Source organism: Mercenaria mercenaria, chromosome 7 (assembly GCF_021730395.1).
Source record: "Mercenaria mercenaria strain notata chromosome 7, MADL_Memer_1, whole genome shotgun sequence".
NCBI classification, from domain to species: Eukaryota; Metazoa; Mollusca; class Bivalvia; order Venerida; family Veneridae; genus Mercenaria; species Mercenaria mercenaria.
In genome coordinates, this window is record NC_069367.1 from 67,042,752 (window position 1) to 67,058,878 (window position 16,127).

The 16,127-nt window shown below is 34.5% G+C and overlaps 1 protein-coding gene across 1 annotated transcript in view; it reads right to left on the reverse strand.

Moving 5' to 3' along the window:
* Positions 1-13,272, reverse strand: part of LOC123555758 (structural maintenance of chromosomes protein 4-like) — a 64,626-nt gene extending 51,354 nt beyond the window's left edge. The window contains exon 1 of the mRNA XM_053548562.1: positions 13,096-13,272. Within this exon, the coding sequence (XP_053404537.1) occupies positions 13,096-13,231 (136 nt within the window). The 5' untranslated portion in view covers positions 13,232-13,272. The remainder of the gene's footprint in view (positions 1-13,095) is intronic.
* Between the last annotated feature and the right edge of the window lie 2,855 nt (positions 13,273-16,127).

The following is a 16,127-nucleotide window of genomic DNA, read 5'->3' on the forward strand; positions in this document are numbered from 1 at the left end:
GCGCCATTAATTGTAATCTGTCTCCAGTAAATTTAGTCCAATTCAACGAACGAAGTCAGTTTCATTTTCAGAAAATGTGGGTGTTTTTTTCGTAACTAAAAATAGTCTTATTTTAGCAAACCAATCTCATGAAATACTCTCCATGCTATGCGTCTCAACGAAGCAAAAGAACTATTATGTGGGAGGATGTACAAATTTTTGGTGCGAAAGTTACTTGAAGATGAAACATTTACTTTTATCAAATTAATCATTATTTGTATCTATACAAAAAATATTTATGAATTTGAAACTGTTTGTTTTTTTAAACTGTTAGGTTCAGCGGTTTGGTTCTATAATTCTTTGCCTTTATGTTTACGTTGCGAAATCACTTCCTACTGTAACAGTCTCAGGAAAAATGTGCAGCCTTGACCAGGATTCGAACCTCGGACCTCCGGCTTACCATGCCAACACTCTACCAATTGAGCTACCCAGGCCATCCGATACAAGAACTGCTACCTTCCCTCTTATTGCGAGACATTGGCACTCCTTGCCAATGTCTGTCGCAGACTGTTATCCGAATTCAGTTGCACACCCCAGCCAAACTGCTTTGCCCCGCATGGGCTCCATGGGTGAGCATCTCGGACAAGCCCCCAAATGTAACAGTCTCAGGAAAAATGTGCAGCCTCGACCGTGATTCGAACCTCGGACCTTCAGCTTATCATGCCAATGCTCTAACAATTGAGCTACCACGGCCACCCAATATGAGAACCGCTACACCACGATATATCTTGTATTGTGAATCTGAATTGATGATCAAAGAAGTAATATGTCCCACTGAAATTTCAAATGACCCCTAAATTCTAACCTTAGGGGGACATAATATGTCCCCAATTTTGAAGTCTAGGGAAAACCCTGATATGGCACAAAATGTGCACCCCTGCACAAGTAAATCCATTTGTAACCTACTACATATACATTTGGTTACTGGGGTTGCTTACTCTATTGCTTTGGTTACTCTTTTTTAAATGTGCAGCAATACACATAGCTAATGACAATTGTAAGATTTTGTTGAGGAAAACATGTCTTTTTTCCTGGTTACTGTGTTACCCTTCTTTTCATTGGTTACTGAGTTACTCCTGGTTACTACAGCATAGACCAATGAAACGTGATTGTATTGACAATGATTTGAGAAAAAACATGTGTCTTTTTCTGGTTACTGGGTTACCCTTCTTTTCTTTGGTTACTCCTGGTTATTACAGTATATGGGTGGTTTTCAAAATAATGAAGCAAAAGTGTGACATAGGGGTTGAAAATTCAAACTTATTTCTGATGGTGGTCATCTATTTTTTATTATAGCAAATACTTCAAATTTGAAGGAAATAACTTTGGGGAAGTGTTGAGAAATGCCAATCAGAAAATATTTCAGCCTTTAATTCGAAAGTTCAGTGAATTTCCAGTAAGGTGGGTGATAAATGTTGCATGGTTTTATGACAAGGAAATATGTATAACAGTAATTTTTTCAACATAAATGATAAGTAATGGGTGTATGTGTACGGTTTGAAACTTATTTAATCATATGTTTGTGGACATTGGTTTTTAAAATCACCCTTTCTGCACAAATTTGACATGAAAATAAAACTTTACCTAGAAAAGTTGTTGCTGAATGCAAAATAACTACCATATAATTATAAAACCAACTTTTTTCTGACATGTTGCATGTTTATAAACCTTATGCCAAATTTCAAGAATGTCCAGTAATTCTAATTTCTAGAATTGTCTACTCAAAATTGAGTTATTTTACAGATGCACAGGGGACACATACTGAAGATCAGTGTAATATTCATCCATTATTAGTTTTCTATTCATAAAAAGACTACTGGTAATAAACTTTAGACAAATACTATCAAAAAAAAGTTTATTCCATAAAATAACTACAAAATTGAAAATTTTCACTACAAAACCATGAAAATTCAACAAAATGTAATGCTTTAAATGAAAAATAAGTGACTTTATACATAACTAACAAACTGAAATCATTTAATTTAAATGAACTGCTTATTCATATTAGAAAAATGACAAAATACCATGCATGATAAAATGGAATAGTAAAATTCATACATACTTTATAATGTTACTAAAAAGGGTGCACAGGGGACAAATTGTATCAAAATATTTATTCATAGAATATGTTCATGGTAAGTAAAATTCTTTTAACTACATAATATTTACTAGTGAACATTTACATATTTAGGTAAACTTAAGAGCTTAAGAAGCAATAAAATTGATATTTCCACTTTTAAACTTGAAAATTGGCAACTTCGGAAAAAATGCAAACAATGAATTTTTAATTGTCCAGGGTTTCTTATATAATGCTAAATTATCAAGTAATGCCTAAATTTTGCATACACACTGCTAAGAATAAAGAAATGCCACCACAAATTACAGTAATGCTATGATAATTGATATATGTCATAAAAAGGGTGCACAGGGGACATCACTTTTGGCCTTGTGAATGTTTAACAGTCAGTAATATGTGAAGTTGAAGGCTGCTTTTGTATCTGTTGTAACTCCCTTTCAAGGAAAATAAAGTAAAATCCCATTTTATTTAAAGAATAAAAGATATCTGACACTTAACAACTGAAAAGGTGCACAGGGGACATTTTTAGGTGTATAGACATTCATCAAGTTTCTGAGAAAGTCGATTTATTAAAGAAAAAAATCATACTGTGTCTTCACAGCTGAAAGGATAAAGATCTTAGAAAAACATTAAGACTTTAGAAAAGTAATAGGGTTATGAAATTGTAGTGTTCAACATTTAAATTTAGTATTTTTTTCACTATTTTTCGTGAAAAGGGTTCCATCACAAGATGTGAAATAGTGTTAACAATAAGATGTAGGTAAAGAAAAGAAGTATTTTATTTAAATGTGCAGAGTTTAAGTTACATTAAAAAGCCACAGCTGTAACAATAAAGCATGATTTTAAAAAGTAAACCTCAGTTGAAAACTATACTTCATGTAAAATGTCACACTTTTTTGGGTGCACAGGGGACAAAATTAGCTATATAATTTAATATAACTTTAAAACTGCTTGAGCCATCAAGATAAAATTCCACACATTTATTGAGTACATTGATTTGGATATATTTTGCTCCAAAACACATTCTAAAACTGAACTGAATTAAAGTAAGGTGAGAGAGAAGAAAAAGCTTCATTATTTTGAAAACCACCCATATACCAAATTTGAAACATGTATTGAAATTAGTTTATAATCTTACGACGCTTGCAATATTGGCAGCCAGTGTTAGCTCAGTTGGTTGAGCACACACCCTGTATTAAGCAAGAGGTCCCAGGAGCCCCAGCCTGACTGCACATTTTTCTCACCCTGTGACATTTGGTGCCCAATATGGGGCCGTGCAATTGCTTGATTGATCAATCTTATGCTTGCAGTGTTATATACCTCCGGAATATGAAGACAAATTTATTTCCAATTTGTAGGCATGTACGTCATGGTATAGACTTTGTCACGTTAGGGGACAAAATGTGTCAGGCAGCCGGTTAGTTCAGTAGGTAGATTACCCACCCTGTGAGTGGTCCTAGGTCTGTATCTGTATTGATACTGGAAATTATCTCACTAATGACCCGAAATTATCGAGGGTGTGCGCACGCTTGATGTTAGATGTTAATTGCGCGATCTATAGTCCAAGAGAGCACGTTTGAATGTATCGTTTTTGGTACAGGTTACAACTGAGTCTGGTAATTCCAATCGCAGATGGTTTGAGGTACAAATGAGTTTTTGTACATGTCTGTGTTACTTGTTGTGTTAGAGCCCCTGACTGTAGCAACAACCACTGATTTTTAAAGATGCTATAATCCACCTTACATTTTCTGGTAGATATGATCAAGACATTCACAAAAATATATACTTTTAATATGTTTATTGTTATGTCAAAACATTAACAGTTGAACAGCATACAAACATCAACAAATAATGCTATAAATTAGTTTTGATTGTTTATTATCAAAATAGTTGACCTCATTTTATTTTTCCATAATATAAATGTTTTCAGCCCATAAGTCACTTTAGACTGGTACTACAAACACCACTGACCTATTCTGTACCTAGATGTTGAACTTCCAGTTGGTTGTTCCCTCACAATAGGGACTCTTAACAAGCAACCTCAAAACAAAAATACCCAAAATAAGCAAGAAAAACTTAATTAAGCTTGTTTCACAGCTTTAAGTATGCTCATATGATACTATATATATCAGTTATGTATAGGTGTACTTTAAGATATGTTATTTGATCATAATATTGGTGACAGATGTCCAGTAAATTGCCAAAAACTTATTTTGGAAGGTACAGAATTACCCCACCCACTTACTGGGACATATCTAGGGTACATAAGCACATTATTTATTGGATTATCCTGTATTATCTGTGATGTTAGGAATTTTCTAAAATGTAGTATCACAAAACTGGCAAATGAACAATATTTGTATCCAGTGTTTCCAATCTTTAAACTTTCCAGCTTTGAAAGCATTTTGTAAAGTCAATTCTATTGCATGACATTTTGGTATTTCACATTTATATGTTACAATAAATTTAACAGCCAAACCTTGCAACACGTTATGACAGTTTGGAAAGAAAATTAAAATCATTCCAGTATGTGAAAGTTTAAAGGAACAGATTTCTTTGAACTGACACTGAAAAAAACTAGGCCATGTTTTCTAATGTGTAAAATACTTATCCATTAAAGAAGTTAGGAATGTTTTGTTGTTTTTTTTGGTTACAAATAAGAATCGTTTTAATAAGAAGTGGTCACAAAGTTAACAAACACACACACACAGACTTTTAAACAAGAGCTGTCACTAATGGTGACAAATGCCCCCGCAGCATCTTGACCTTTGACCTGGTGACCCCAAAGTCAGTAGGGTTGGTGTACTCATTAAGTACTATCAGCATGTAAAGTTTGAAGGTCCTGGGTGAAGTGGTTCGCAAGAAAAGTGCCTTCATGCAAAAAATTAACGTTGGCCCCTGTGACCTTGACCTTTGACCTGGTGACCCCAAAGTCAGTAGGAGTGGTGTACTCAATAAGTACTATCAGCACGTGAAGTTTGAAGGTCCTGGGTGCAGTGGTTCGCGAGTAAAGTGCCTTCATGCAAAAAGTTAACGTTGGCCCCTGTGACCTTGACCTTTGACCTGGTGACCCCAAAGTCAGTAGGGGTGGTGTACTCAATAAGTACTATCAGCAAGTGAAGTTTGAAGGTCCTGGGTGAAGTGGTTCGCGAGTAAAGTGCCTTCATGCAAAAAGTTAACGTTGGCCTCTGTGAACTTGACCTTTGACCTGGTGACCCCAAAGTCAGTAGGGGTGCTGTACTCAATAAGTACTATCAGCATGTGAAGTTTGAAGGTCCTGGGTGCAGTGGTTCGCGAGTAAAGTGCCTTCATGCAAAAAGTTAACGTTGGCCCCTGTGACCTTGACCTTTGTCCTGGTGACCCCAAAGTCAGTAGGGGTGGTGTACTCAATAAGTACTATCAGCATGTGAAGTTTGAAGGTCTTGGATATGGTGGTTCGCGAGTAAAGTGCCTTCATGCAAAAAGTTAACGTGACTAACGAACGAACGAACGAACTTACGGACAGTTGAAAACTAATATGCCTTCCTTCGGGGGCATAAAAATAATTTTATAGATCTACAATTTTCCATTACGACTATTGCTAAAATTCAGTGACTGTTTTCTAAAAAAACTTAATTATTATTCATATTGTTCGTTGGTTTAAATAACATTGTCTATTTCAATTTCAAGTTATTTAATATACACCCATATTTCAAACTATCAATATCATAGTATAAGAAATACATTATTTAAACACTACGAAAAACGTAATTCGTCATATCAATGAACCTACCGAACTGGCGTATAGTTAGGTTCGAGTAAATTAGGGTATGAAACGCCCGTGAAAAATGAACAAGATTTCTGTTTGTTCTGGCTTCCAATATCACCAACAGAAACCATTAGCACACTCAGACAGATGGAATGCATTAAACTGGTAACATAAATGTACATATGCAGGGATAATTACCAAGAAAATGAGGCCAAAATATTACGGGCACCTGCAAAGTTATCATCGCGGAATGGCGGATTACCTCCCGTAGCAAAAATTACTCCGTCTAAAAAATGTACGTGCGCGCAATTACAACAGTATTAAGCGCACTCTGTATGTAAAACGATCATTTTCCTACAGAAAAATACCAGTTTGCTCAGCGTATATTGCGTTTTTGATCTAAAAATCTGGGAATGAATTTTTTTTTCTGTCTTTTTTCAAGGATTTCCCAAAGATTCTATGCAAAACACGTCATATACGTAATGTTCTATCTTTAGACTAAAGAATCGGGTACCTGTTCAGTTTGGGAAATGCCGTACTTTTCAAGAATAAGCATGTTTCTATTGGCCCTATAGTGAGGTCAGATTTCTGGAAAAAGTAAGAAATTATGTCCCCTGATTTGCAGTGGCGTGGCGGCTGCTACTGACTGTGCATTTTTCTCATAGACATTTGTCACCAAACATGGCCGTGGCATGCTTGCTTAGTCTGTCTTACGCTTGCAATATCATGTACTTTCGGAATTCGAGGATGAAATTCCAAGTTGTGGGGGTGTATGTCATGGGGGAGAATGTCTGACAAACAGCCGTTAGCTCAGCCAGTAGCGCACTCACCTTGAAAGCAATAGGTCACAGCCTCGGACTGATTGCATATTTTTCTCACCCTGTGACACATGCAGTATGTATTCATGTTTTATTGTTTGGTTATTTCGTATAATGTTAAGAACCTATACTTGTTGAATGTTTCTCATTGCAGAGTTGGTGCAGCCGTTCTGCGCAGGCGCGGAATTATTATCCATTGGAGCGTACGGCAAAATTACTCATTTTTTTGCATGTCCGCGCGCATTTAGTGTATCAAATGCATAATATACTGACTAGAGGTTAGGGTTAGTATCACCATGGTTACAAAATAGATACATTTAAGAGAATACCGGACGTTTCCCCCCCAAGACAGTTCCCCCCCAAGACGTTTCCTCCCAAGACGTTTCCCCCCCAGTTTAGTTATACCCAAGACGTTTCACCCCCAATTTTTAAATAATTTGTTTCTTAAACAATTTCACCTTAATAGTAAATCTTGGATTGTATTGAAATAAAGTGTACATTTGTAATGAACTGCAGCAAGTATTTAGTGATATAATTTGGACATTCAAAGAAAAATATAGCTCTTGTTAAGTCAACCTTTTATCCCTTAATTTCATCATTTATTTTGAGATATGGCCTCAATGAATATGGTTAAAAGCTTTCATATATATTAACTAAAATTATCTTTTACTCCAGTTCCTGTTCTTTATGATTTTTTAATAAATGTTCATAATTTGTTCAAGTCGGATGCATATTCTCAGATAAAAAAAAATGTGAACTCCATTAGTTTAGCACTTAAATTATCAAAAGGTGTGATTTACACCTTTTGATTAAATTAACACCTGTGATTAAACACACAGCTATGCAGTAAACAATTTTACGCTGATTTTAGGCTGATAAAATTTTGACTTGAATTTGCATTTAATATCAGAATGTGCATTTCATAAAAGGTCTCGATCATTCCACCTTTCTGTCTTGTATCGAAAGACACTACAGTATTGAACTGAGCAACTTTCTTAAAGACTGTGATGCAGAAATGTTTTTAAGGAGTATACTTAATGTTCATGTGTTTGATATATATTGCATAGATGAAATGCTCCACAAAAAGCTCATACAGTGTGCTTGTAAATTTATACATGATTGTATATCCGATGTTGACTTAGTCTAACCAACTTGTCTAATAAACAAGTAGTTTGTCAAGCTATAGAAAAGTAAAAATATCAAAACATTATCAGTATTACCTGCCCTAAAAAGCTTATATTTCGTTTCGATAAGCCAGTTTCGTTCAGCAGTTGTGAACTTCTTCAGAGGACTTGACCGTAATGATTAGGCAAGTTTGATTTGCATTAAGTACCAAATACAGAGATCGATTTTATGTCAAGCCTGCCAAGTCATTACGGTCAAGTCCTCTGAGGAAGTTCACAACTGCTGAACGAAACCGGTCAGGGAAGATATCTAACCAACAAGAGAGCATGTCCTCCATGGCTCACACCCAGCCACAATATACTGTATATTGTTAATTAATGTCCCCATTGATTTTTACATTCATACATGAGTGAAACAAAAGTCTTTTTTTTTATTCTGACCTGTTAACTTAGAACATAATTATATAATAAATGAGTTTTTACTTGAAATATATATTGGATAACTAACAATGTAATCATGGTCTAAATAATGGGTAATTGCTATTCTTATATAGAAATTCTATGCGAAAAGGAGTTATATTTTTCTGCATACTGAATATAATGCTTTTTTTCAACACAATATAACTAAAATGGTTAAATCACAAATTAAAAATGTTTTCATGAAAAGGAGTTATATTTTTTTTAATTACTGACTTTGACGCTTTTTGGTAATAATATGAAAACTACAATAAAATTCTAATGTCAGCAAAATTATCTTAGACACAAAAATAATAATCCTAATATGCCATTATACAGAAAACTCCTTTTCGCACAGGGGAAAACTTCTTTTTGAATATGTAAATTCTTTTCAGAAAGGAGTAATGTATTTCTAAATACTGAATATTTTGCAGTCAGAATCACATGCATATTTTTCCAACATTTTAAAAGTGAAAGAATAAACAGAAACGTACGAACAGGGAATTATATAACTTTCAGTTTAATTGAGATTTCTCAAAGTAATATTTGAGTGTAAACAAATTGTACTGAAAATTCCCTTGATGAATGTTACAGAAAAGGATCCACTGCATTCACTTAATAAGGTGTTAAATGGTAATTACTGAAGGTGATAAAGGCCACATTTATTATGTGAGATAATCCAGTCAAACATTTAATTTAGATTGAAGACTTCATTTAATCTTTAGATTATATTATTATTATTATTTTACTTATTCCAGTCTCATCCATATACATTATAAACAAAAATACATGTATACAGCCATTCTATAAGAATTATTTGAGACTATACAGCACATAAAACAACATCATTATTTGTATGTACTAATAGTAAAACATACAGCAGCATTCATACAAATATTAAAAAAGAAAGCATTTCAGGAAACCTTTCCAGTGTACAAAATATATTAAAATTAGTTCTTAAAAGGAGTATTTCTATTTATTTAAATTTACTTTATTCATTTATTCATATTAATATGAGTTATGTCTACTCTTGAGGTGTATCTAGTATACTTGACTAAAGATAAATAAAATTACTAATTACAATCACTTAAACTTCAAAAAGAATACAGAAAGCAGCAAATTTAAGTATTAGATGTACACTGGAAATGTTTCACTGCTAACTTTAAAATATGAACCATTCAATTAAAAATTATTTCTATATTTAAAAATAATACCTGTTTACACTGTTTCATTTAAAAATATATACCATTTCAATTAAAAATCATTTCCATTTCTAAAAGTAATTAAAGTGGTCCATGAGATATATATTATAAATTTCTGAAAGAAAAGTAAATTTTATTATCAAGTACTTCTTGTAAATAAAATCATCTTTAAATATAATTATAGGTCACAAAATCAATTTGCGTAATCCATATTTCACTTTAGCAAACTTCAAAAACAAAACTTTTTAATGAGTGCAATACAGAAACGTATATTGACCCCCCTTATATTTAAAATGTATAAAACGAATGGGAAGGTTTAATCAAGTTATATGTATTGGTGAATGTGAAAGTAGTCCTTCAAATGATTATGTATATATTTAATATATAAAGTAAGCTGTATTTATAAATATTTAGCAAATTATCAATAGCTGTTGTTTTAGTTTATATGTAAAGCACTACATAAGCGAATTTTTCCGTTAAGTTATTTATTTATTCCACATAAATAAGTAATCTGATCGAATGACATGTTTTGATAATTATCCTCTATGCGTATTTATCAAAGTGTTATTTAAGTACGAAACAACAAATATCCTGTTATTAAGATTGTTAAATATCACATGTTTTATGTATGAAAACTATTTGACAACATTTTAAAAGAAGGAACATGAAATGGCAGAAATTAGACACCATAGGTTTCAGAGTAACTCTACGATGTCTGAAAAGTATTTGTAGCGTTTTTCGTGTTGTCATGTCGGCGGGGCGAAAACACGTAAACTCAAAAGTAATGTATTTGTCGTGTTTCGTGTAGGCGGGAAGAAAACACAAACACTCGACAGATAAGGTATTTGTCATGTTTTCGTGTTGGCGGTGCAAAAACACGAAAACACGACAAATAAAGGGCGCCAACACGACATATTTATACCCGCCAACACGGAAACTCACTCGACAGATAAATTTGTCGTGTCGGCGCCCTCTAAACGTCGAGTTTTCGCGTAAAATGTGTTGTTTTTTGCGTTTTCGCCCCGCCGACACGACAAATTAGGTTTTTGTCGAGTTTTCGTGTTTTCATCCCGCCAACACGAAATGGCAGAAATCATCCACCATAGAAACCAATGGCAAAGGGTTTTAGAAGCATTTTCTTTCTTTTCGAACGAAGAATTCAGAATTTATTTATATTCACTAAAGCTGCATTTAATAGGAGATCTGAGATTTAAAAAAAAAATACAATAGTATGTCTGATGTCAGCTATCGTTTTAAGAATACAAAGTGTATGTATAACAGACCCGGTTCAAGAAATATTTCATTGGGGTGCGGTGAGCAATCTTCCCTTTTGACTGCATGAAAACGCGCGCGCTGGTGACGTAATTTTGTAATTATAAACGAATACTTAACAGATGTTTATTTACGGAGATAAAAATCATCTTTAAAGAAGGGGTTATTTGTCTTCATAAAACGTAACTTCTTTCATTTGAGATTACAAACATACGTCAATCTGTTACATACATACTTCTGTTTATAAACATAAACATGTTCAATCAAAACATTTTATATGATTTTAAAAGAATAATTTGTGGTAAAAGTTATAGCATGTATTTAGTTTCATATCTTAGAAATTAGATATTTCATTAATATTCAAGTTATATGCTGCATATATAAGGGGGGTCAGTATACGTTTCGGTAGTGCAAACATATATGTATATATATATTTAACGTAACTCACAACCATCATGGGCTAAATAATGAGTAATTGGTATTTTTTCCCAGTTCAATATTACTAATTATTATTAATATTAAAACTTGGATAATTTTAACAAATTAAGTCTTTTTTAAATTTTTTTTTAACTTTTATACATCAATGGCAGTTATTATAGGGGATTTATCCACGGCGCGAAGCGCCGGGGATGAAAATCCCCGAGACGGTAACGTCCGTATATAATTATTCGTCTTTGTTGTCTGCATATAGTGAGGCAATTTTTTCGATGTTTTCCGGTTCCGGTTTATGTATACGCCGCAGACTGGTTGTCTGCATGAACATCCGAGCACCCCGAATCAGTCACAGAAATTAGTAAACCGCACCAACTTGATTATTTTACTTCCTTTTCGTAATGAAAACTGTACATGCAACTGAAAAACACTTTTAAAACAGTTAGGAAGTGTAAAGGCCGTCAAGTTTCTGTGTGGAGTGCAAACAAAAAAAAAAAAAATCCTAAAGCCAGTGCGAGAACGCGGTGAATGACGTCAACGTCACGGCTCTCCGTAAATTTTGAAAAGTATGATATTCGCTGTAAGAGGTATGATGACACTAAATGTAAACTTCACTGTTTAGAGTGTTTCACTTTCTTTTGAATGTTGAAAATTTCTTTGTAGATCTAAGTGGATATATAAAAAGATAAATCCCCATGCTAGGCGGTGCCTTATTCATATTATATTGATCTTTATTAATATTTTCCTTTATGTTTTGCTGATAAACATAACCTAGCTGTCTCCTTACCAAATTTTGCTATTTTTCTTTCAAACACATTTTTTAAAAACAATTGCTGCATTAACTTTTAATTCTTTAAAATGAATTTGGGGGTGAAACGTTCTAAAAGCTGAGACAGTTCCCCCCCAAAATGGGGGGGAAAAGTCTTGGGACAGTGATTTTTTTCAGTTTTGGGGGAAGGGGGTCGGTGCCCTTTGGAGGGGGAAAAATTCGACGTAAAACTAAGAAAAGGGGAATTTTCATTTGTGTTGAAATAAACTACAGTTTCAAGTTTATTGATAAATTCAGGGCCCATAAGAGCATCTGACATGACATATAACACAATGTAGCATATCAATACCAGATAACCAAATAAATTTTTCAAATGTGGAGGATAAGACATCCATTAGACTACCAAAATTTACAACAGTCATTAGGTCCCTTCTTAAACAAATCGGTGAGCGGCTGTTTTTTATTTCTGTCAAAGTCTGACATTTGCAGTCACTGTTACATTTGACCTGTCACAATAAAAACAAACTGTAAAAAACAATGTATGCATTGGACTAGTCCCTTCCCAAAGCATAAAATCAAACCCTGACTGACTAGAAGATGGAAAACTCAACACTACCCGGCCAAACAAATAGAATGCAAATCATTTACAGACTAACATTCAACAGCGTTGTTGTGCAGAATAATAAAGCGCTTCGATGATTCTGATTTATCAAGGGAAGTTACTCCAACCGGTGTCGATGTAAACAAAACGCGAGATACCGCGGTGAACTGTTTTCTATATGAAAATAAATAAAATAAACTAGTGAATTATGATTTAATTGATTGGAATTTTTTTTTATTTTCAGAGGGGAATTTTAGGCATCGGAAAGGGGAAAAAAATATACTATTTTGAGGGGGGAATGGGGCCGAATTTCGCCGAATATTTTGGTGAAAAAAAACGCTGTGGGAGGAAACGTCTTGGGAGGAACTGTCTTGGGGGAGAAACGTCTGGACACCCATTTAAGATGTTTTCTTTCAAATTTAGTTAATCCGGTATATACCGGAGTCTGTAATATATCACAGGTGCACCAACTCTGTATTTAGTCACAGCCATACTTAATATGCGAAGTCTACCCCACCCACTTCTGAAAAAGGAACAAAATATAATTTGTGTCACACCTTCTGGATGAAAACCGCGGCTTGCTACGGAAACCTGAGCTTGCTCAGCATTTGTTTCTTCTTCGGGATCTTTATCGACTTCCATTGGCGTCGATTTTTGCTTTGGACTTTCTCTTATCTTCTTTCTCGGAGGCATTTTTGTTTGTTTTGAAGTTAAAAATGGCGCTCAAAAATGAAACCGGAAATTATACCGCAAAGCAATTTGATTGGTTATTTTTAGTCATTCGTAATCCCCGTACCATACCCGTACTTTATATCGGTTTTAAATGTAAAGGTATCGCATATAATCCAACTACAAAGCTCTTAAAAGTGCGACAAACTAGGTATCCAGTAACAGATACTTGCCTGTGCTTATTTTACTTTCTGGTAACACTTTAAATGCTGAGTGTCAAACAACAGGAAGGGAGCTACCAGTAGCATTTTTTCACGTCTTTGGTATGACACAGCCAGGGATCGAACCCCAGACCTCCCGCACTCAAAGCGGACACTCTAACCCTAGGCTACTGAGGTCGTGAATGGCGGAAAAGTACTGAAACTGCAGTTTATTATGAGAAATATTGTCAAAGACGTAGGAGAAAGTGAGGCCAGGGATGGGGGAAGGGGTCTTCAGTCTCTTGGATTTCATTGGCTAGTCTAATTTTCACTCATGATTGAGAGGTACAACTGCATTTGTATTTGGCAGTTGTTCCGTCTCCTTGAATGTTGTTGATTTAAAGAAGGCGTATGCATGAATTCCCATTAATTTTGAACAACTTCGTCATTGAGTGACTCATTTTTTCCATTATGAAACAACGTGAAAATAAGTTGGTTACTTTTTTGAAAATCCTTCGCTTGTAATTGGTTAAAAAAGATGTTTGAACTATAAGTTGTAAAAAAGGAAAGAACCGTAAATACATCGCTTTTTGTTATACAAGCCAGGCTCTGCTATTATTTTTTTCTATAGGCGTACATTGTAAGAAATGACTCTGTAGAACCCACTCAAAACCTTTGGTGTCATTTCGCTTGTCAAATAGCCTTTCAGACAAAAATACCCTTTTTTATATGGGCATAGCTGATCTACATTTTTCTAATTCCATTCAAACACATCTACCCACAACTTATCATGGAATTTAGTGATGAAATTCCGGCTAGTACTTACTTGATAAAACTGTAGGTTTCAGAATCAAGTTTAGAGCCAGGCAGCTATAAAATACTTACATTACATTTCAATTTTTAAAGATATTTTCCTGATTCAAGGCAACCTATTTAGCCAATCAGCTGATGTCTCATTGAAGCTTTTGGGTTTCCTACACTTTTTTCAACCAGTCCAAAGCCGAATAACATTTGACCTACACTTAATAAATATTCTTACACAACACTCGATGATTTATTGATATTTTCTTAATGTACAAAAATGCATTTTTAAAATCTGGCCGACGTTCAGAATAAGATAGTGCTCAGTAATAACATTTCAAACGTTCAATAAGATTGATCTATGCCATCTAATGCCTTTATTCATTTTACGACTTCATCCCGTTTAAGAAGACTCAAAAGTACACGCTCTGCTTTTTCATAAATTTACAAACGAGCAAAGGAAAACCATAACATAAGCATATTATTGCTTAGTCTTCCCATATCAGTGAAACAATCTTTATTTTTTTCGACATTTGATCATACTTCAGGACCGACGATTGGGTAAAAAGGATGAAAAGAAATCGACGTAACGTCCAATGTTCGGATTTCGTGTAGTCGGTATTAAAAAGGAATAGACTTCAGAACACTTACTAGTAGTCATATATATATGTTGAACAAGAGCTCCACAAAGCTGGGCAATAAACGTCCAAAGTTCTAGAGCTGAGATGAAGGAAGTAAAATTTATAGGATTTTTTTTGTTGTGTATGTGGGAGGGGGTGTAATGTGGCATTTGGTGGAGGGGGATGTGCGGCAGCAGTTATGGAATACTAAGGCACAAAAGTGAACATGATTTGTTTCTTTTCCTTTTTTGTTTGTGTGTTGGGGATGTTAATGTGTGTGGGAGTGAGTAATGCGGATTGTTCCACTCTTCAACACTTTAATAGTTTTGAAGTTGTTATCCGGACACAAAACACAATGGACAGACTTCAACTCAATTTATGACCTTGACCTTTGACCTACCGACCAAGTTCATGTGCTCTGCACATCATTGCCACCTACCTACATGCAAAGTTCGAATTCAATACCTTGAATGATTATTAAGTTATGCTCTGGACACAAAATATAACGGAAAGATTTGACCTTGCTGTAACCTTGAACTTTGACCTGTCGCCTTGGGTCAAATTTGACCTTTGAGCTTCATTTGTGACCTTGACCTTTGACCTACTGTTCATGTGTTCGCATTTCGTCTCTTCGCAAGCAAAATTTAAAGTCGTTAGCACGAGGCCTCAAATTTAATAAAATCTGTAAAAAGATCCTTCGGAAGCATAGAATGTAACCAAGCAGAATAATAGCAGACTCGGTGGGACTGAGTCTGTTCATGAGAGGTAATGAAATGTGCAACACCTCTCACGCCTCTAGCACCGGCTTAAGCGGAACTCTATTACACATCCATTGAATGGCTCTAAAGTTCCAGACTCGCCCAGAATTTATTTATTCTAGATTTGCTCGTTGTTTTGGGGGTTATTCCATATGTCCACAACCCCCTGGGAGAACATAACTTTTCTTAATTCTGTTCGTACCTTTTTATAACTCCTTTGACATGGTAAATACTTTACATGTGCCACCAGTATCAATGACATGTAAAAGTTCATGAAGTTGTATTACCTCCTGTACTCAAGCCTTGGTAATTTTCTTAATCTCCGGCTGTATGAAAATTAAAATTTGTTCAGACCACAAACCATTTTAATGGCCCTTTGATAAAAATGATTGCCTTTTTTTAAAATTGAATTCCAAATAACAAATAACAGTTGCGTATTCCAAGTGGGGTCTGATCAAGGATTAATGCAACAAGATAAACATATGCGAAGGTTTTGAGAAATATGCATAAAACTTGGTTTGTTTTTCTTGATTTGTTGGGA